This window comes from Argiope bruennichi, chromosome 7 (genome assembly GCF_947563725.1).
Source record: "Argiope bruennichi chromosome 7, qqArgBrue1.1, whole genome shotgun sequence".
Taxonomy (NCBI): Eukaryota; Metazoa; Arthropoda; class Arachnida; order Araneae; family Araneidae; genus Argiope; species Argiope bruennichi.
Genome location: NC_079157.1, coordinates 57535164 through 57559009, shown reverse-complemented (window position 1 = coordinate 57559009; position 23846 = coordinate 57535164). Strand labels below are relative to the sequence as shown.

At 26.9% G+C, this 23846-nt stretch overlaps 1 protein-coding gene across 1 annotated transcript; it reads right to left on the bottom strand.

The window, feature by feature from the left end:
- Nucleotides 1–395: 395 nt before the first annotated feature.
- On the bottom strand, nucleotides 396–23068 carry LOC129975383 (homeobox protein BarH-like 1). The gene is made up of 4 exons (XM_056088446.1): nucleotides 23065–23068; nucleotides 12326–12577; nucleotides 9244–9647; nucleotides 396–1046 (listed from the first exon to the last, which is right to left on the bottom strand). Exons 1-4 carry the CDS (start codon nucleotides 23066–23068, stop codon nucleotides 921–923), a joined length of 786 nt encoding a protein of 261 aa, XP_055944421.1. The 3' UTR covers nucleotides 396–920.
- Between the last annotated feature and the right edge of the window lie 778 nt (nucleotides 23069–23846).

Sequence of the window (23846 nt, the reverse complement as noted above, 5' to 3'; positions counted from 1 at the left end):
AATTATGGATTACTCTGAGTAAGTGCTTTGCTTTTTTTTCTTTTAATGTGATAAAAATATAATTGATTTTACTCTACTCGGTTACTATTATCTTTTGGTTCATGTTTTTAAAATTCTTAAGTCCTGAAGTGAACACATTAAGCGGCGTTTACTGTATCACCAATGGAAACAATCGAGTACATGAACGTTTATGTAAATATATCAAGACATTCAGGTTTAATTTTCTCAGCAATTCACTGTAAGCAATAAAAAAAATTAATGATAAATTTTTAAATAGTTAAGAGGTATTGATATTTAATTCTTTTTTACATTATTAAGAAAAAATCTAAAATTTCTTGAATGGACTTTGTGAAGAAACATTTAAAAATCTTGAAATCGTGATTAGGTATCAATTTCATTCCCCTTTTATAATTTACAAAAAAGGACTATTTTATATTGATGTATAAAGTAATTTAATTGATTGAATCTTAATTTTTCCATTCGGTATATTTGTAGATCCTCTTTCAGTTTTTGTGAAATATTTTCCAAGATCTGTGCATGTTCTTTTGACTTCTATCATAAATAATGTACAATGTTCTTTTATTCTAGTAAATTCAAAAGACGTCTTTGGTAGGAACAATGTAAATAAATCCATATCACGGAAAGAAAGTTAAAAGGAACTGATATTTCCTTTATCATTCACATCACACAAAATTATAATCATATCGACATTCGATGAATTTTCTGAGACGTCTCACATGTCTGGTCATTAATTGTGCCAAAAATAGTTTCTCAACACAGTGAGAGTCATTACAGATAATTTATCCTTGATGTTTGAGAACAGTTGTGTCAGTTTATAGGAATATGAACTAGTTAGTTATGTAATAAGGAACGTCGGTTTTATAAAGCGTAGGAACTGCTTGATGGAACTGTTTGTAATTTCAGAACGAATCTTTAAGACTGGCCAGTTCATTTGCTGTTCGAGCTTCGTTCAGAGATGGGATTGAATTCTTTTTAGGTCTTCCTTTAGGTTTTGTTGGAGGAACTGTGCATCCACCTTGCATTACCTGTGAAAAAGAAAGTTATATAACGATATGACATTATCAAGAGCTATTATCCATGGAATATTTTTCAGTAAAGACCAGGGGTACAAATCCATTTCGAGGTAAATAAAATTGAAGAGTTCGCAGAAAAAAATAGTTATATTGTACTGCATAATAAACACATTTTTAGAAATTATATTTACAGGCTGTAAATGAAATTTAGAGACACATCATATTTTATTTAGTGTTAAAACCATTTCATTTAATAAACTAACTTGCTATAATTTGCAACAATAAGATCAGTGGAGGATTTACGATTAGGTGCAAGGGCAACTATGCTGAAAGAGGCCACAACTATGACGAGTGAAAACCTTTATTCTTCTAGGGACCAAATGAATAAAAACAATGAATAAATGACCAAATAAATAAAAAAATGAATAAATGACCAAATAAATAAAAAAAATGAATAAATGACCAAATAAATAAAAAAAATGAATAAATGACCAAATAAATAAAAAAAATACAAATTCTTTGAAAATGAAAAATATTTGGATAGTATTAACAATTAAGCATAATTTGTCAGGTCAGAATTGGTTTCATTATGCTCACTAGTTATTTGAATATTTATAAAACCAAACAACTTCTAAGGCCTATGCTTCACTTATATTGTGCATTAATTTGAATTTTCCGGCAGTCTGAATTGATAATAAAAACAAATATGTTTTCAAAAAATTAATAAAGTAAAAAAAAGATTAAATTAAAGTAAATCATTAACATGATAAAATTGTGCTAAAATCTGAAACTAAATTGATAATCTTATTGAAAGAGGGACCTCATAATATGCTCTGCATAAGGGTTGGAAAAGTCTAACTCCATCATTAAATAAGATAAATGATTTCCTTGAAAATGAAATTCTATGATTACTAAGTAAATAATATTTGTTCTTAGCATACTTATTTAACGTATCTGAAGTTTGCATCAATGCACATTTTATTCTTGGTCTTTTTTTTTTTGTTATGGATGTGATTACCTAACAGAGATAATTGCATACCGATACTCCCATGGACTATATTAGTATTCCCATGTGGATGCATCAATGTGATATTCGTCATATTGACATGACTACTATCTACGACAGTAAAAAGAATTGTCGTGACAAATAAATTTTCAACGTGCAAAATAATTCTTATATAAAAAATAAAGCAATCTAAAAAAATTGTAAAAAATTCAGCTTTATTTTCTAAATTTAAATGAATCATTTACACTTAAATCCAAAATTTTGTAAATATTTTCGTTTCTTCATGCCATACCATTCCGGTGGGGGGGGGGGGGTTCTTTTCTTCACTTTTCAATCTCTATCGTTTGATTTTTTTTCTTCGCTTCATTGAAATTAATGGAGAATTTAGAAATTTATGCATTAATTAATAATAACCAAGAATTGGTTTGTAATTATTATTATTATTAAGTATTAAAAGTACAGTTTTTTTTGTCCAGATTGATTTTAATACTATTTTGCGTACAAATGTTGAACATTATCGAAAAAATTTGATTCTCAGAAAATGTTCGCAGCTTTAATATTTTTCTGTGTACTATGTGTGAGCCTGTAACTCGCAAAAAGGCTTCCATTAAGTAAGAATTAAAACATATTGTTAATATAAATAATGAATCAGAAAGTGAAATTTTTTTTTCGTTTTTTCTTAAAAGTATAGAATTTATAATTTAACCTTATAAGATTTTTCAGAAATTCTCTAAAGATATTGTTTATAAATGTATTCTTAATCCTTTCACTTTCTTAAGACTTCGTATTCTTAAGACTTTCGTTGTCAAAGTTGAAAAATTATGAGGGAAATGTTGCTGTAAATTACATTTTACTGACAGCTCACATACCTCATATGATTCTACAGATGCTGTCAACTCTGTGTAGATTTACAGGAACAATAAAATTAAGTTGGAGTATAAATTCATCAATATTTCCAGATAATAAATTATACTTAATTATAATTAATTATAAAAAAAGAAGAGATGGTCTGCTATAGTCCTTTTATTCCTTAGGATTTTCAATAAGTGCGGAAAAATTCACAAACAGATTCTTCCTTATAATTTAAAAAAAATAATCATATTTTTCAATTAATTCTGTATAATTTTGATGATAATGAAGAGCTTACAGCTTGTGCTTTTAAGTGATATTGAAATAAACCTCTTGTTTTTAGAAATTTTAGAAGTAATTTTCCATTGGCTGGAAACCTAAAATACTTCTAGAACCCTTATGATTGTCATTTAGCGTATAACAACTAATAACAATCGTTATAATAATCGTCTTTTCTTAATAATAAATAATATATGTAACTAATATTCAGAAAACTTTAGAATGACGCAGATGTTCTTATTATTGATAATCTGGTAATCATTAATAATCAAAATAAATACTGGACAATAATTTGTTGCTTCGTTTTAAAAAATGCAAAATTTCAGTTCTTTTGCTATTGTAAATTAGAAAAAAAAATAATATTGTAAAATCTTTTAAAATGATTTTTTTATATTGCTATACTGATTGACGATGCATGACTTACTTTACCAATACAGGGTATGCGGTTAAACAATTAAATTCGTTTCAGATTCTTTTCTTGTAAGTATGAACAAATTTATGGGCAAAAATATCCTGTCAGAAGTTCTTTTTCAAAATGATTTGGGTGTTTTTTCTCATTACTTACCTCTTTATCTAATGTCTAACTAATCTAAAAAGTCTAATCTAAAAAATAATAAAATCTAATCTAAATAAATAAATCTAATCTAAAAAATAATAACTAAAATTTTCTCCACATCCTTTGATTTTATATGATTTTTAGTAGTCAAACTTCTATAGAGAAGAACCAAAATCATACTCTATGACCTTGCCAAATTTCATTTTGTTTAAATTTCAAAAATAAATCGAATAGTTTTGTAAATTGAATGAAAAGAAATTGTGAATTAAAAATGGTTGTAATAAAATGTTTACTATTAATAGTGTAAAAATTGGAAATCAGAGAAATTAAAATTTATATTTTAACATTAACCACAATAATATTAAAAATTTCAACACCCTCTTCTCATCTTCCTTTATTGTTACAATTTTTATGAAAAATGATCTCATATTATCAATTTCTTATTTAATACGTGTAGGTTGTAAATGCTGCAAACATTTTTATTTTTTTTAATTTAATAATTTTTTTGCAATTTTGATCTTACCATGACCTATTTACAATATTATCATATTTGACGTGATTAATACTGACAGGCTCAAATTTATAAGTTTATTACACACCTATAAACAGCTATAAGCTTTTATTATTTTGTACATGGGATAAATTTGTTTTAGTAATAATTATTGTTGTAATTTATTCTAATGTGATATTGAGAAAAAAAGAACAATGTTATTTAGAGGGTTTTATAAATAAAATTCTATATGATGCAATTCATAAAAGAAATTTGCTTATTTTTATGCGCACTTGTCATGTTTTATTAGTTTTAATTTTTTTATAATGCAAAATAATGAGCTGACGCATTTGTAATAGCATATATCAAAAATAAACATTAAATACACTGCTATTGCGTCATTCATCCTTTTGAAATTCTAACACAATTACAAAGGGTTCTTTGAATACATGACCTAATAAGGAAGTGTGAATTATAATCATTTTTTGCTTATCTTTTACTTTTGTTTATAATTTTCGGTTGTATAAATCGTTATTTTTCCCAAATAGTTAGAATTTGAGAAAAAACAGGAGTGTTTTTAACATTTTTTTTTTAAATCCAGGTACTTAAATTTTATACAAAGTAATGTTTCAAAGCAATATTTTCTTATATTTTACATAAATAAAAAATTGCTTAAAAAACGAAAAATTGCTTTGATTTTAAAGCTGAGTTAAAAGAATTTACTTATCCAAAACAGTCCTAATAAAATTTAATGTATATCTAAGTTCCTTGAATAATTGCATTTTATTTCAGACAGATTTTACATTTTTTAAGATTTTAATTTGCTTTCTATTCTTTAATATTGTTTCACGCACATTACTTCCTAAGAATGCCCTGATTTTTTTAATTTATTTTTTTACCTTATTTTTTTATTTTACTTATTTTTTACTTTATTTATTTATTTTTGGCATTCGATAGTTGCATTTATTTTTAGTCTAAGTCAGTGCTCATTCCTTCCCTTAGTTTTTCAATTGTTCAAAAGATGAAAAAAAAAACCTTCATCTTTTTATTTAAAACAATCATATGACGATGTTGAGCATATTTATTAAATTTCAAGAGTATGACACTGTTTGTCTTAGTTTATTCACTAAAAAGTGAAAGAAATAATATAACTTTAAACATTTTTTTTTCTTTTAATAACTTTACATTTTACACTTAAAACATATATTTATTCAAAATGCATTAAACTTGTTTTTCTTCACTTTTTTGTATGTTTTTTGCATTCTTCTGTTTAAAACGGGTTTTTTCACGCTTTCAAATATGATTCGATTTTTCTCTCGCTTTCTGATTAATTTGAGATCTGAAATTTTGTATAATAGTTACTTCCTAAATTAATACCAATTTATCTGATTAAAATTCCAATTTATTTAAAATATTTTCTTTTAGAAATATTATTATAAAAGCCTGTTTCAAATTCAATTTTTTCATTTATTTCATGAGAGCCTTTTTTAAATTTTTAGTACGACTAAACAATTTCTTTAATTTTAATATATCTCCTTTGTACAAATTTTGTCCCGTTGTAATACTTCTCTAGACATTCTGAAGAAAATATGGATATATATTTTTAAAATTTTCTATTAGAAGCTTTTTAGTTTGTAAATTTAAATTGACATTTGTTATATAATAGAAGAAATTAACATTTTGATTGTTTCAATTTTTTTGCATAGATATATTATGAGCAGAAATCGCAGAAGGCTCGTTGTAATCGAATTGCAACTTCAACAACTTCTTATAGTACCTAAAGGTAAGTTGTATGCAGCACTTAAAACAATCGGACATTATCTTATTTGTTTTAAAATTTTCAGTTTTCAAGAAAAACGTAGAGGAAATTATGAATCTTTTTTCTTAAAGGAAGAAAACTTCTCAAAGTGCTGCCTTTTAACTCAGTATTGATTTCTACAATTACGCATATGCAGTAATAAAATCAACTAATTTTTATTTCACGGTTTATGGAAGGAAAAGGATATCGGAAATATACTTCCAGAGAAAAAATTTCAAACTTTTCTACACCGCAGAAAACTTTTTTTGCGATTCTAAAACTTTATGATAAACAGAAATGAAAGAATAACTATAGCTTATTTAAATTAAATTTGAAATGTTATTTTATTCATTTTTTTCAGAAATATTCGCAACAATGTAATATATTAAAGCAACATTTCTACATGTTTATGTACTTTAACACACTTTAATATTTTTTTTTCATGCTAAATTCCAGTTGCGTAAATTTTCATTAATGAGATAAAAATAGTTGTAGTAATAAATTCTCTAACAAAAGTACTATCTCCCTCCTCTTGCATAAAATAATAGGTCTTAAATAAGGTTGCAAATGCCTCACATGACATTGGCCAACAATAGTAACATTGATTTTTCTGGAAGGAATTTAACATTTTTACTCAATTTATCGTGTGATTCTTGACGATAAATCTGATATTTAGAAATAACGGCCAGAAAATAAATTTATATTTTAAATGCATTACTTGAAACTGAAATTTGATACAGAGCTAGAATTGCAATCACAAAATTATAAACCAAATTTCATATATTTAAGTCATTGAGTTAACATGTTTATGAAATTGCAGACGATAGAAATCCACCCCCCTTGGCAGGTTTGGTTTCAAATTTAATAGGCTACTAAAGACTATATACCAAATTCCATCAGTCTAGCTCAAAGTATTTTTGAGCTTTCTTTCTTATAGGCATACAGACAGAATGGCTAAAAACCTGACAGACATAATGCCAAAAATGTGTTTTCAGTACTCGGAGAAGCCTAAAACATAGAGATTTGTTAAAATCTCGGATCCGAAAATATTTAACTTAAATAAAAAATCTTTTTCTATACTTTTATACGAAAAAGTAAAAAATAAACTGATGTTAAATTTTTTTATTAAAGTTAATTAGCAATTATTAATTGCTTAGTTATAATTTCTGCTTTAATACTTCCTTGAATCTAATCGAAATTATTAGCTATTAATTAAATTAATCAAGACTGAAAAGGCCAAGGTTTAAATTATACCAAAAAATGTTTATATTTACTATTTAATGTAATATAAGCTGCAGCATTCCCTCATTTCAATGTTCGAACTACCACAATGATTAAGTCTTTGCTATTCTTGCTAAATCCCTTTTCATGTGCATTAAACTTAGTAATTTGAACATAAAATATATCGTCTTATATTAAGAAATGTTGCTTCCAATATTATTGCAACTTTTCTGAATGATAATATATGAAAAACTAGACAAAAAATATTTTTTTTTTATATACAATGGATTTACAAGCAATAGATCATGCTTAAAGAAAAAGAGGAAAATTTAGAAACAAAAATTTAAAATCTGTGTAATTGTTAAATATTGCGTAATTATTGCAGATACATTTGTCATGTGAACTGTGATAACGCGAGAATTTATTTCATTTTTTTTTATTCTTTATTCTTTTTAATCAGTTATGGCATTATCACGAATACAATTTAATATCGACATCCTTTCTCAAATATATGTAAAAATGTTTTAAATATAATGAAAGAGAAATGTTCTGCACCTAAAGTACAATTGAGTAGCGTTAATTCCGAAAATTAAGGAATAGCATTATGTAGATAAATTAAGAATGATAATAAAAGTTACTTTACACCAACTAAATATCTTTATTTAAATGAAATGAGTCATAAAATTCTTACTTTGAACATTATTTGACCAAACTAAAGAATACGATGCATATTTTTCGCTGACCTCCACCAAATCTTGCTAAATAGTAGAAAACTCGCCAATTATTAACTAAAGGATATAGTTAGTGACCATATTTGGCAGTTTATCCCCTTTAAAAAATTACAATTTGGCCATTGTACCACATTTTTTAGTTTAGCCCATTCTCAATTCATTTAGACAAAAGAAAAGTGTCTTAAAGATAATAATCTGTTTCCAATTTATCAAAAAATTAAAAAATTCTATTACCAAATATTTAAACTATTTGCTATCTAAACATTGATCTCTTTTACTAATTATGCCTAAAACCTTTTACTGCTACTCATATAAATAAAATTATGCCTTCAAATATAAAGTATACTATACAATTTTAAATTCTAATTGAACTTTGAAATCACTTATAAACTCGAAGATGAATTCATATTTTTGAAATAGTAGTTAAATAATAGCTTATTTTCACTCATTTCTTGTTTACAATTATCAAAACAAGAAATTTGAATTTAATATCCTTCAGTGATTAATTAAGAGAACTCGACCAATTTTTAGAATTCGAAATTAATCCCCTTGAGATTTAAAAAAGAATTTTTATTCGTAAAAGAACACTTTCCATTTGAAAAGATTTTATAGGAATGATTTATGTAGGGGCTCAAGATGGATTATCATAAAATAATATTTAAAATATTGAATGTATATCTATGAAAAAATAACATAATTCAAAACAAACGAAACAAGTTTTTTTTATTTATAATGGGGAAAAAATTGTATCCTTTTTTTTAATTGATCTCTTTTTAAAAAAAATTCTTTGCAGAATTCGTTTTTGAATGTTTAAAAAGCATTTTCTTAAAAAAATAGCATTTCTAACATTCAGTTAACAAGAATTACATCAACATATGTAGTTTTTTTCCTGAGATTAATTTGCGTAAAATGAATTTCAATCCTTTTCGAAAATGTGTGATATCGGAGTAGAAATAAAAACTGAATTTTATATGATATATATATATATATCTAATTTTCTAGTGCTATACAAATAAATCTTTTCGGTAAGATTTAAATTAATTGTATTGAAAAGAAATCTAACATGGTAAATAAAAGTTTGATTGGAATATTACAAGAAATTTCATTTTATTCTCATTTAAATAAATAAAAATGTTCAATCTGTTGATTCATAAATTTTTCTATGCTAATAACATAACAACATTAGAAAATTAAACAATGAATCGCTTAAAAATCATATGATATTTTATTAAGAAACATAAAATATTCAAAAATTAGAATTGGTTTTAAAAGTGCTTACTTGTTTTTTCCATTTCATCCGCCTGTTTTGATACCATGTTTTGACTTGGAGCTGAGTTAGACCCAAGGCTCTGGCTAGTTCTGCCCGGTCGGGCGTAGATAGGTATTTTTGGCAGTCGAACCTCCTCTCGAGGCCCATGAGTTGAAGTTCGGTGAATACAGTTCTATTACGACGCACTTTTCTCGGAGGATGATTGCCCTTCGGATGGGCCCCTCCGTCCTTGGGTCCCGCCTCCGAGCCACACGAGGACCAGGAAACCGCAGTGGCTGCACTACCCGTCGGCACCAAACCCACGCACACGCCAGCAGCAGCGGCTGCAGCCGCCGCCGCTGCCGCTACGGAGGCCGTGACGGCAGCTGCCGGACTGCCCCCGGGAACTGCTGGCGACATCAGATCCGGGAATCCTGAAAAATGATTTTTATTATCTTTTGAGAGTGTAATGCCTTTTTCTTAACTCGACATTTTTTTTTCTAATAATGATATATTTTCCTGATTAATACTGAGTTAAAGAAAGAAACTCATTGACTTATTAGACAGAATTAATCTGATTTGGAAATATTTATGATTTGTTAACTTCGAATTAAATATCAGGATTCTTCTTTAAAGTTTGAGCTAAGAAACTGAAATATTTAGATTGATGTTTCATAGAAAATTTTGGGCAAAACTTACACTAATAATCTTTTTCCTATTTAAGTATTGATACATTTCATGTCAACATAATAATAGTAAACCACATTATGTGGTGGTTAAAATTTTCATTAACGTTTTTTGTAATTTCTGAAGTCATAACGAAATAGTAGCTCAAATCAAAGATAGTAAAATAGCATACAGAGGGCATTTAAAAATTGATGAATTTAAAAAAAGTGTATCTTCTCATTGTTCAAGACAAGGTTAATTTTGTTTTGTTAAACAAAACTCTCCTGTTTGAAATATTGATTTAATTTTTATTTCATCAATTTTTTTTTACTTATTGTTAAATAGCAATGGAAATTTCTTTAATTTTAAGATGTAATAGGATGTTTAGGACAGAAGTTTGATAATTTCAATAAATTGAGGAACAAAATAATTGAATCCCTTTTTTATTGTTTTTTTTAACTATGGAAATTTAAAAATTTTTGATTATTAGTGATGAAACATTTCTTATGAAAAAATAGTGATTATGTTACTATATACCAAGCAGGCTAAATTTTAACACTTCCGAAATATTTTAGGTAAGGGAATTTAATAATTTTTTCCTTATAATTGTGATAATGTTATTACATACCAAGCAGGCTAAATTTTAACCCGTCCAAAATATTTTAGGTAACAAAATTGAATAATTTTTTCCTTGTAATTTAAATTTATTTATTTCATTGCTTTCTTTTCGATTGAATAATTTATACTTTAAAATTAAAGAAATAGATAATTCATATTTTTAGCACATTACTTTTCACACATTCGTACTTTTAGCAATTAGCAATTTCGTATTTTTATTATTATTTAGCCTTCTGAAAGGTACATTAAAAAATTAAAATGTCAAAAATGAATAAAAATGTATTGATTCAACTGTTTACAGTTTTTTTTTAAAAAAAATTGTATGATGCATGAGTACCAGTTCTGTGTATGAGAAGTTCTTATTATGTAAAGAAGCATACTATAAATCTTTTGTGGACAGTCTAAAATAGTAAAATACGATTATTTAAAGGAATTTTTTTATTATTTGAAAGACCTATTTGTAAAACAGCTTCATGAATTTGAGATTAAATTAATAAAGAAATAATTAATAAATTAGTAAAAAAAAGCTTTAAGGAGCTTAAAATTAAAAAAAAAAATCCTAAATCCGAATAGTAATTTAAAATAAAGCTTTTAAATAAGCTTTAATATTACTGAAATGAATATTAATATTAATGAAAATAAAATATTCATTCTCCATGAATTCTCTTTTGTTATATATTCATAAACACACACACACACACACACACACACACACACACGAAAGCACGCAGACACACACAAAACGAATATAAAAAGTTTATAACAAAATAAATTATTTCTATCTATTACTGAAAAATTTTGATTGTAGCATTAATTTTAAGCAAAGTACTATGCTATAAATAAAATCGATATTTGAGTCCTATTTTTTTTTAGCAAAATTGAAATTAGATAACTATCTGTTTTAAAAAATTGTCCCTTTTTACCTTATAAATGTCTATCATTTTACATTAAAAAATATTTTTCATATATTAATTAGTGTAGTCATAGTGTATTTTATGCCATTATATGGCTTTTAAAAAGTTATTAAAAATAGTCAATCTGTAACAGAAATAATCAACCATTGTTTCAACCATTCTAAAGTTATCGAAACAACAAAATACAGCTAAATAATCATCACACTAAAAGATTTGAGTGTTATGTTCAATAAGAATATTTAATTTCGAGTATGAACGAGGCACAATTGTAGTTTGTTGTTTTAATATATCTTGCCCGTTTATTCAATGGAATTCAAACTTTTGAATGAATCAATGGAAGATCTATTCAGGAATTGATATTTGCATCTTCGATTGAGTCACTTTGATTGTTTTTATTTTCGATTTATCTTCTTTTTTTGTATTAAAATAAATAGAAATGCAGTAAAAAAGTTTAACAATAAAACTTGAAACGAGGCAAACAGAATCCAAATGTCTTCAAGGAAAAAGAAAGCTAAATGTTGTTATTTTTTCATCGATATTATTTTTAAATGGTTGAAAATGCTGCATAAAGATTTGATACAATTTCAGTCACATGACTAGCTTTAATTTATTTCTCACAGTAATACAGTTTGAAATGCCAAAATTTGTTTATTATATTTGAAACGATGTTTTGCAAGTAACTATATGAATTTTATTGTTTATTTATATTTTTGTATAAAAATGCGTTAAGAAAAACCCCATGCAATTTAATCCTAACAATAGTTTTACAGTTAAGTTTAAATCGGATGTCAAAAACGATATTTTCATGTTATAAGCATAGCATTTAATATTTTTTGAAATAACTCAAAAAAAAAATCGTGCTATAATCATTTCTAACAAATTTTGTTTGTAGTGTTCCAGACTAAAACATTCACCTGAATGCCAGCTTTGTGGAGGGCAGTTGAGACAACATAAGGATAAACTCCCAGAACAGACACTCCCTCTTTGGTGATGGACTCGACTGTTCAATAAATCTTCGTGGTGACCGAGACTGGGCCCCAAGTTCTGAGTGTATGGCACAACTTGAGTTTCCCAGAGAGTTCCCGGTGGTAAGGAAAGAAGAGAAGGGGCTTGGTTCTGGACGTGAAAATCTTCTTCTTCAGTAACAACCACTTCTTCTTCGTCACCTATAGTACAAAAGAGTGTATTTAGATATGAAATTATAGAATAGAGAGCCAGGAAAAAAATTGTGCTAAAACTTTCCCCCTTCATTTGCTTTTTTAGATATTTATTTTAATAGAAAAAAAACAATCTTTTGATCAGAATGATTTAAGATATTATAATATTCTGAATATGATAATATGTTGGAAAGAAAATTCTCAGTATTTTAGTTAGGGTTGAGATTTTGAAGTTGCAAATAATCAAGGCTGAATTGCTAAATAAGCAAAGTAAGCAATCGACTAGGGGCACTGAGGGATTCTTTTATTAATGAATGTAATTTAAATATTCATTCTATCTCGATTTCACTTTCTTCAGAGGGCCTCAGAAATTTTTAATAGCGCAATTAATCCTAGATGTTAAAAAACACGTGTGCAAAATTTTATATGATTCTGTTGAGGAGTGTGGAATTGTATAAGGCTCAAACAAATTAACAAACATATGGGTATACAGTTTTATAAATATGGATGTGCTAAATGAAAACTTAAATTATGTACACAATTAAAATTAAAAATTATTAAATTATTTTAGAATTAACCTTACGATTTTTATTTATCATTCTTATTGACATTTTAAAGCTCGTTTTGTGTAGGTTTTATAATTACTCAAATGATTTTTTTTCAAAATTCTTTATTTAGAATCTAATCATAATGGCACATTTGTTTATTATTGTATTAAAAAGTATAATAAGTAGTTTATTTCAACATTTGAATTTTTACTGAAATTTTCATCCTCAAATGGAAATCTCCATTACTATACAATACTGATTGTAAGTATGTTATGGGATACTCAAAATATAGCACAGACAAAACAAAATAAATACAAGCAAAAATTACTAAATTTTAATCTTAAAAGCACAATTTTTTATATAGAACAAAATTCCACTATATTTCAGCCACAACATCTTTGCTAATATGCTACAACTTTTTAATGCTTTTCTGTGGTTTATTTGTTTCATTTGAGTTTTCAGCTGAAGTCTAAATGTATTTAACAAATATGCAGCAATACATAATTATATTACAGGGCATTATTTGCTTTTTATTTGTATTCAGAATCAATGCTCATTCCGCTTTCATAACATTAACTTCATACATTGTAAAATGTTAATCTCATATGTTGTATAACCTCATATATTGTAAAATGCATAATTTTGAAAGAACATGAATAATTTATTATTTTAATTGATTTGATTAAAATATCAAAAACATATAATTAACAAGTCATTTAATATCCATTTAATCAAAGAAAAGTAAATATTTAATTTATAAAAAAATTTAATTGCTTATCAATTAGGAACTCTCTAGAAATTTTATCCAGACTTAAAAGTATTCCATAATAACAACTGAGTTTTTGTGTTACACATATACTTGCTGTTTTACAAATTTTATCCAATCGGAATTGAATGGCTATTTACAGAATTTTAAATACAAGATAGAATTAAATCATAAAGGTTGAAAAGAATAATTTAAGTAACATTAATCGCATCATTACATTTTTCTCATCCAGAAACAAAGAAATATTTCCTAATTTCATTCCAAAATATTTTACTATATCTTTTTCTTATTAATCGACATTTTGCTAAATTCTTTCCAGTAAAAATATCTTGCATGAATCAAAATACACGCTACTTTCTTAATATAGTTATCGATCATTACTGCTGAATAAATTCTTATTTGATTATTTTGTTTTGATTTCATCAAGGGAAGTGATCGTGTAAATATAATAGATTTCTATTATCATGGATTATAATTTATCAACTCTAATTTTTTTAGAATGGAATTTAAATGATTTTTCTCCCAAATAAAATTATTCCAATTAATTTAGACAACGCAAACAAAAGCTTTCTTTTTCAGTTTTGTTGAATTGGTAAGTTAACATAGTATTTTTAAACAAATATTTCATTTTTTATTAATCATTTTTTGGTGGTGGTGGTGGGGAATGAAGGAATTAGAAACACTGGCTAGTATGAAAGTACAGCGAGTTCGATTTTGATATCACGTGTATCTCCATTAAAAAAGTATAAAATAATCAGTTAATTATACATAAATTTAAAAATCTGAAAAAAATTTAGACAGGTATTATTTTAATAATTCATTTCTGGTATTATTTACATATTTTTCCCAAAAAATTATTTTATTAAAATAAAAAAAAGTCCAAATCTTCTCCCTACACCTAATTGTAGTAAGAGGAACCATTCTTTCGATTTCAAAATATTTTGAAAGGGAAAAAAGAATCTACATATGAATATAATTTAATATCATATAAAAGTGAAAATTCATGAATTAGTTTGCCAGATATAAAGATTTCAAATACCAATAGATTTTCTATGAATTTCGGTCACAAATCTTATGAATACAAAAGATCCTAGTAAAGGTTCCGTGACAATTAATTAAATAGATCATTTTAATTATCTAAAAATCTAATCCATAAATGGAAAAAATTATTTTTTAATGTTGCCTTTCCTACTCAATGGAAATCATATAGATATTTTGAATTATTTTACTTATTTTGCTCTATATTTTGCTTTTTTAAATGTTGCCACTATTTAATTAATTTTTTTTAATTAATTTTCTTTCATTACTTTAAAACATGAATGACTTATGAAAGATATTACAGATTTTTAAAAGTCGTTTGATACAATTTGTTATCTTTTCAGTGATTCTATTTGTAATTTTAAAAAAATAGGAGATAAAAATTAAGCCAAGCGTAAAAATCATATAATATAGAAACACTTCGAATTTATTTTTTTTATTCCAACCAGCGCTTGATATATCTGGTATATACAAAATAAGAGTTAATGAATATGCTTATAAGTATAATGCAATTTTTTTCAAAAATATAATCTAAAATGCATACTGAAAAGGAACATCATATTTTTAGATATTTAATATTTCTTTCAGACTAAGAATTGATAAAAAATATCTGTTAATTTTTCTAATCATAAACTTTTATGTAAAATCATGCTAAAATGCTACATTAAAAATGTTAGAAAAATCTCTAAAATGTTATATATTAATAATATTTATATACCTTATGTATTAATATATCTTACCTTCATCTAGAATATCTCGAATGAGGAACGACGATTTCCTGTTTTCTCTTTTTCTTTCCACGCACAAAATATTATCCAGTTTTGAGAACATTTTCAGTAACATTGATGAATTTTTTTAATTTCCTTTATAGGCGAAGCAATTTAGTCATGCCTATTAGTTGAAATTTCAATAGTAGTTGATGCCTTAAAACGTATTTAAAGATGAAAGATTTTTAGGAATTCCTATCTGTTTTTGTTTTTTTATTACAGACTTTGTTATTCCAATAAGAATGGCAAAGTTAATTTTTGATAACAATGTCCATTGGATCTTAGTTTTTTGAGTTAAATAATCAATTCCCAGGTGTTTTATAGGAAGGGTTTTAGTTAGTTAAGCTTGGTTTCATTTAAGCGTATATGAAAGAAAAAAATTTCCGAATATACGTGTTATTTAAATATTCAGTAATTCATTCTGTTAGGATTTTTATCAATTAGGAACATTCGTATGATTGTGGAAAAGATCTATTAGGGTTTTAACCACATATTTTTGTCAGAATTTCTTTACTTTCTTTTAATTATTAGTAACTCCGAAGAAATGTGACATTTAACGCTATTATTTAGGAATACACACCAAAAATGAGAATCCATTGAATCTTTACATACTCTTCATGGAAATTGAGGAACTATTATCACAGTTGATTTTTATGTCAAATTTGAAGATCCGGTTTGGTTCAATATGCATTCTTTTTGTAGGTTTTTGAATTGCTCACAAAAGAGATAAACATACTAATAACGAAAACAAATCAAATACGGAAAACTTCAGATTTTTGAATGCTTACAAATACGAAGCGAGAAGAAAATTTCCTATTTATCTCAAACTGGAAATTCATGACCAAATTCTTTTTTGAATATTAACTGAAAGAAGAAAAAAAGCACTTAAGAAATTTAACTACTAAAGTAATTCAGAAGTCCATATACAATCATCACACTTTTGAAACCTTACAATTTTCTAAAATCTGTTTTACAAATTTTGAAATTCCTAATTATTACTTGTCACTAGGTCGTGACGAAAATTAAATCGGAAACACATCATCATCTTCATGTTTTCGTAGCTAAAGATAAAATTTCACTCCACTCGCAAGAAATTCGTTTCGCGGAGAGGCTTCATAGGAACTTCAAACCCAAACCACTTCTTGTGATTCTCTAAAGTGATTCTTCACTTTTGCCGAATCTCGGATAATAATAACGGTGAAAAGAGAGACGTTCGAGAAAAGGGGGCCGACGGGGAGGGGAGAAGGGAGGTCTTATTCAGACCCACCTCTTTGCTCATATCAATAGAGGTAATGGTATGACACCAACGTGGTTAATCAACTGCGAACAACCATTCCCGCTGGATCCTCCCCACTCAATCAATAGTCATAAGTCGACGATTTTTTTACCGCTCCCTCTTAAAAAGGCCCGTTCTGATGGCAAAAGAGCAGCCACCCTTAATAACGATTAAGAGGCCGCATAACTGTGACCGTGTTCGTAGACAAAGGAAAGAGGTTCAGAACCTTGGGTTGGTGGTATTAAGACATCGGTTATCAACAGTTTGAAGGGGGATACTTTGCCACAATTTTTTTTATTGATTAACTATCAATTCTTCATCAATGGAGGTGAAATTGTCTTCTCCGGGGGTGGGAGACTTTTTTTTTCGCTCCCTCACCCCGAACGAGAGTTCCCCCCTCATTACCAGACATGAATGGAGTAATGGTTCTTTTTTTGTCGCTCTATCCACTTTCCAATCTGTAAGACTTTAGTTGATTTGGGTAAGTATGCGGCAGGGACGGAGTAAAAATTATGCTGTGGAGTTTATTTCAAAATTCATTCGGATTTGAACCGAATATACATAAATAAAAATGTTCAAGAATTAAAACATTATAAATAAAAAAATACTTTTAATTTCATTAAAATTTAAAATATTTTTTCCCCTTGGGATGAGCAATCTATATGGAACGAAATAGACTCTGAAAAAACTGAAGTTTTTTTAATTAACGGCTCTTGTTCTTTTCAAGTCTTTCAGAGAAATTAGCCTTATCACCGGGTAATTTTTGTGAGGTAATGGTTAAAACCTTTTGAGTTTTCAGGTCAATCGTTAAATTCTTTTTCCTCTTTTCAAACTAATCGTTCTTTATTGTAGTGAAGATATTAATTGCCTAATGTGATTTTTTTAAAATCTAAATTTAAGATTAATTTCATCGAGATATTGCTCAGAAGAAATAATACTTTTTTTCTACTCGTGTAATTAATGCAATTTATATCTTTTTCTGCTTTTGTGAAAATGCTCTGAGAGTCAAATCATTTCTAATGAATCAAGAACGGTTATTCAAAATGTGTGAATTTTTTTCTCCTTTTAATACTGAATCAGACAGAAGAAAAGAGTCATTAGAAGTTTTGTGAAGACAAAAAAGTATTTCCCGGTTTTTATACAGTTTTTGACGAGGACACAAAATACTTAAATTTCATTATTAGTTTTCTTTTTAAGGAATTTTTATTTCAACAAACTATGCAATTAATTTTAATCTAACATGTAATTTGAATGGAAACTTGCATCTGGAGATACCTGCAGACGCAAGTTTCTCTATAAATCAGATGAGTGCTTAATATATATTTTTCAATCAAGTTTTCTGGTCGCCTTTGACTGACACTCTCTAGATCGGTTCAAGATTTGGTCTAAATCCTGAAACGAAATGAATCATTTTGTTTCTGAAAATGATTTAAAAGACAAAATGATTATCAACTGCTACATTTCTATTAACATTTTTTTTCTTTATAATTGAAGATAATGACTTTTTTTCTTATTATTATAAGTCAACTTTCTATTTCAGGTGATGTTCGGTGGATTTTAAAATCAGCAGGAATTTTCACCATTCTGTATTTTTATATTCTAAATCAATATGGCGCATTTTGTGCTTCGCAGTGCAATAATCAATTTCAAATTATTAAATATGCAAAGTAGATAATAGTCTACACAATTTTGAAGAGGTCCTTCAAATTTTTTGAGGTATTTTGAAAGTTATTTAATTGTGTTCTTTCGATTAATTATAAAGACCTTCAATCGAACTTATTTAAATTAAAATCAAATATTATTTAATTTCTTTTGGGACATTATTCTTGCAAGATTCTTAAATAATTAGCATTTAAGAGTTTGATGCCATTTTAAAATTTTAAAAAAATGATGATTTATGATTTTTAAAAAATGTTCAATCTATTATTAAATATTATTTAGAAATAAAAGTTTGATTTTTTTTAGAACTGTTTTCCTAAATTTCATTTGTGCATGTTTTACTTTCTCGTATATGTAATATAAAGAAAGTATTGTAATCATGAAAAAGTTCGAATTCTAGATTTTGACGAATCTCCTCGTTTCAGACATTCTTAAGTTCGAAAAACACATATTTGAAAAATGTCTGTCTGTGGATAATCGCTAAATTTGCTTATAGAAATAGATGTTTCTATCTTCCCAAACAATTATGTTACAAAAATGATCTTTATAATATTCTTTTATACTCTTAGTAAAATAATTACTTTTTCAATTGTAATCAACTTTCCATATACTTTACCCTTATTTTAATAAAATTGTTTATTCAATTTTTATACATAATCTGTTTCGAAATGTTATGATGAAATTCAAATTTATCCGGTCAAAGTAATCACGTACTTTTGCCAATAATCAATTCCATTGAAGAATTTTAACTTCTGCTTAATTTCCCATAAATACCCTTTTTAATTTGCAGTAAACTGATTCATGTTTTTCATTCATATCAAATAACAAGATGAAATTTAAAAAAAATGCTTTTCATATTAATCATTTAATAGGTTAACAGACTGGTCGCCAAAGGCGACTAGTTTCAAGAAAATCTTCAAATTTATTGATCTTGTCACACGACAAAATTTATGTTTATAGCAATTTTTTCATATTCAAAGAGATTTGGATTTAAGAGGTTCGAATTCAGTTAGAAGAAATTCTTGAATCCTAATAATTATAGGTTTTGCAATTCAAATGCGTTTTTTAAATGGACCTTTACAAATCTCGAACTTTCGTTAATTCGACTGTTTTCAGGTTTGATATCTCGGATTGTTATACATATGAAATGCTTCCTTTCCACGAAAAAAAAGTCCATATTGGCTCATTATAATTTGGAATCTCTGCTTCTAATTAAAATTTTTATTTAAATTATTTTTTTTTAAAAATGTATGTGATTTTTAAAAGAAATCACAGATGAATATAAAAAGAGCTAAGTTTGGAATATATCATTCAAGAAGAGATATTTTTGGCTAGTTGTATCCAAATGTGAATTTTCGGATGAGAGTTGCCTTCATCTCAGATATTCCCAAATTTCTAAGAGGAAAATAATTCCAATTTTCCTTTTCTCGAAATAAATTCTCTTGAGACTTTACTCAAGTTTAAAAGAATTTTAAATCTTTTTCACAAATTTTTTGAGTGAATTGATAGAATATAATCGGACCCATTAATCGATTAAGCTGTTTCCTATTTTATACCAATTAATGAATTATTGCAATGAAGATTAAGTAACGGGGAATTTATTTCAAAACCGAATCAAATGCAGAACAAAAAATATGATTTTTGTGAGAGAAACAAGAATATAGATTAGTTAGAAAAATTATTATGATAAAAAGCTAACTAATAACTTTTTAATTTCTTCTTTCACAGATTTTGCTTACAATCGATATAACGTGCATTTTTAATCAAAGAAATGTTACACATTTTTATAATGAGACATGCAATACATTTTTCGAAAAAAAAAAAAGTTTTGTTTGTTGATTCTGTTGTTCTCTCTACGAAAAAAAAACAACTTACAGCTGCTAAATTTGATTTAAATACTCGCTGGTGAATGGAAATATGTTTCTTGGAGCAATTTATTAAAAATTTTAATCAATTAAAAATTACTCGCAATTTCCAAAGATATTATTACGCAAAAAAGATTTTAACGCCAATTTAAAACTCCAAAACAATCTTTTTAATTATTTCAGTCCCCCTCCCTGATTTTGACAATTATTTCATAAATATTTTAATGCGTTAATTGATATAATACGTTTCATTATTACACTGCAATTTAAACTTTTTCATTTTTTTCATGAAATATTTAAACGCGGGATTTTCTTTCATTGTTAAAAACCTAAGAAAGAGGATCCTCTTTATATTCCCTTGCAATAATACAATGGAGTTTTCCTATCTGACTTCCTTTCATTCCATTTACTTGTAGAATATTTAAACATAGTGATACGAATTAAATCTAATCCAAAATAAAATTACTGCTAAAAAATTGTCAACAATTAAATCTAATCCAAAAATTATATTACTGCTGTATGGATTAATTAAAATGTTGACAATTAGAAAGCACAATATCGCAATAATTCGAAATCTAACTTTCTAAAAGAAGATATGATGTAACGAATGATAATAATAATAATAATAGAAACGATAACAAAAAACATGAATGCATTGAAAATATGTTTTTATTTTCTGCTTAATAGATACTCTGGTTTCTTTTTATTACATTATGAAGTATACAAACCATAAAAGGATATCCCCGCCATGTCAAAGCTTCAGGTGTGTCTAAATGACAGAGCCGCTAAGAAATCTAAAGCAAATATTGTAGTGGATGAAAAATAATCCCTTTATGGTACAACGAATTCTCACACAGGGGTGCGACCTGTCATCGGCGTGAGGATTACTCCACCCTACAACATCATTTTTCCCCATCAAGGAAGTGAGAATCTTCTCATTCATATTTAAAATTCTCAGCTCCATACTTTAGGTGCTACTCGGTGGGATAAATTCTGAAATACAAAATTACCGCACTTGTACTTTCCTTCCTTAGCATTACCCTATCATTTTCACATTTTTTTTTTTGTTTGTTTTTCTCAGATTTCTTCTGCTCACGATGTATTGAACTCTTCACGTTTAAGTTAATGATATCTTATGCTTCCCATCATACAGAGGTAAAGGATCGGATAAAATTGGCATCCTAACCAAACAGGAATACTTAGAAAAAACTTAGTATCGTTCATATAAGGGGTGACAATAATTTCGTTAACTTTTATAAATTTGAAGGGGAAAAAAAGTGTGTGAGAGAGAGAGAACATAAGGAATAAAATTAATCTAGACTAATTAATCCAGGCAGCAGTAATTTAATTTTATATTTGGAATAAGTATTTGCTAATATTACAATACTAGTTGTAAAAATATTAATGATTCATGCAGAGATATCTTATTTTTTTTTTTATGCGTATCTTATTTTTGTGTATGTATCTTATTTTTTTATAGTATGGAAGATAAACAAATTAAAAAGCATATAGTTCTCAGTATTTTAATTACTCTTTTCTTAACCAGTAGATAGGTTGAGGTACAAACTAAGAGTAACGTTAGAAATCAATTTCATTGTCTATTAAACTATTTAATCGAGGTAGAGACTAGGGATAAGAGAAAAATATTGTATAATATTAATAATTAACATTCATAAAATGTTTACTTCTTTTTTTTCGCAACTTGTTTATTCTTTATCGGTTTTTACTTTCCTACCTTTACATTATCATCATCTTTCTAGTTCCTTGAAAAGAATGAACATGAAGTAGTGCTGTATTTATTGAAATTAAAATATAGCAACAAAAATTACATTTATTTCTCTATTTATTCTTATTTGAGAGAATAAATACAGTAATTCGTTTGTTTCCAGAGAATTAAAGAAACCGAGGCAACTGAGTAAAAGTGTCTCTCCAAATTAATCCAATGACGTAAAGTTAAATAAATTATCCTAATTAGAAAGTTAATGCGCCTTTTGATAAATAACAATTTTCTTAAAGGCGTGGTAATCTTCTAAGGATTCATTACCCAATTAGATAATAAATTACATTTTTAGCAATTCTTCATAATTAATACTGAAGTTAATTAACCGGAGCCACGGCACTTAAAGTAATTAATTTATTGTCTTATTTATAATGTATTTATTTCACTTTCTAAGTGTTCCAATAATCGATATTTCCCCTTCTTAAGAAACGAGTAATTAATGTTCTAATTAGGCTTATTTTAATTATCGATATTACTTCGTCTTTCAAAAATATTGAGAAAAAATAACAAGCCGAATTTTATTTTCTATACGTTCCCCGAACTCTAAAAGAGTTACATTAAAGGAATTTTTTCCTAAACTTTTTCATGGAGACCCTTAATGACCGGTTCCGTAAACAGGAAAATATATTCATTCCTTCGGAAATACGTAAGGGATAATGAGCCCAAAAAGGGCCGTTAAGTATGTGGCTCATCAGCGAGCAAGCTTGGGAAAAAGTCTTTTTTTGATAACTGTTTCTTTCTTCCTTTCTTTTCCTTTTCTTTCTTTCACTTATTTAAACTTCCGTTTTGTCGCTTACCCATCTTACCTTCAGAAACAAAATCGAGAAAAAAAAAAAAAAAAAATGTGAGGCGCAGTTATTGAAAAACTCATCTTAGACACAACTTGATGACAACTCCGGGAGGCGGAGTTTCGGAAATAGCGATACGCCAATCGCCGCTTTTCGTGCTTTCGAAATCGCGTTGCTATGGTAATTGCTCTGGAAGATGCGCGGATGTGAACAGGTAGTTTATCGGGGAGTCTCTTTCAGGCTACATCGTTATAATTTATCAATGGCGTGTTCTTTTTCTAAGACGAACTTATTATTTACTTTTGAAAAATCATTGATCGCCTTTGAATCGACAGATACAATATAATTAATTACAATTATCTAAGAAAAATTTCAAAAGCGATTTTTCAGATGTTATTTTCAAGATGTTTCCCGAAATTTAATTTCAAATGAACTATTTGTGATTAATATACAGATTTTATGTTTTTATTTCAAAAATGGTAAATTGTTAATTAGAAGCCATTTTCATAATAATTTAAAGTCATATTACTTTGGACTTAAATTAGTGAATAATAATATTTCACTAATTAAAGTTGACACTGAGATAGGGATTAGAAAATTAACATTTCTTAAATTTTGTGACAAAAAAGAATAAAATTGTTCAAGGAAACTATTTGTTCATTGTATTATTTTGTAAAAAAGGATATAAATAGATTGATAAAAACAAATAAACGAGTTTTCGTTATTGTTACTTGGAAAAAAAAAAAGCATAATTTCGAACCCAAAAAATGTAAATCCTGAAATGTTTTCTA

Coding starts and splice junctions, on each gene's coding strand:
- LOC129975383 (XM_056088446.1), bottom strand. Junction 9,648..12,325: donor TCCACAAAGCTGGCATTCAG/GTGAATGTTTTA, acceptor ATCATTTTTCAG/GATTCCCGGATCTGATGTCG. Junction 1,047..9,243: donor GGATGAAATGGAAAAAACAA/GTAAGCACTTTT, acceptor TCTTTTTCACAG/GTAATGCAAGGTGGATGCAC.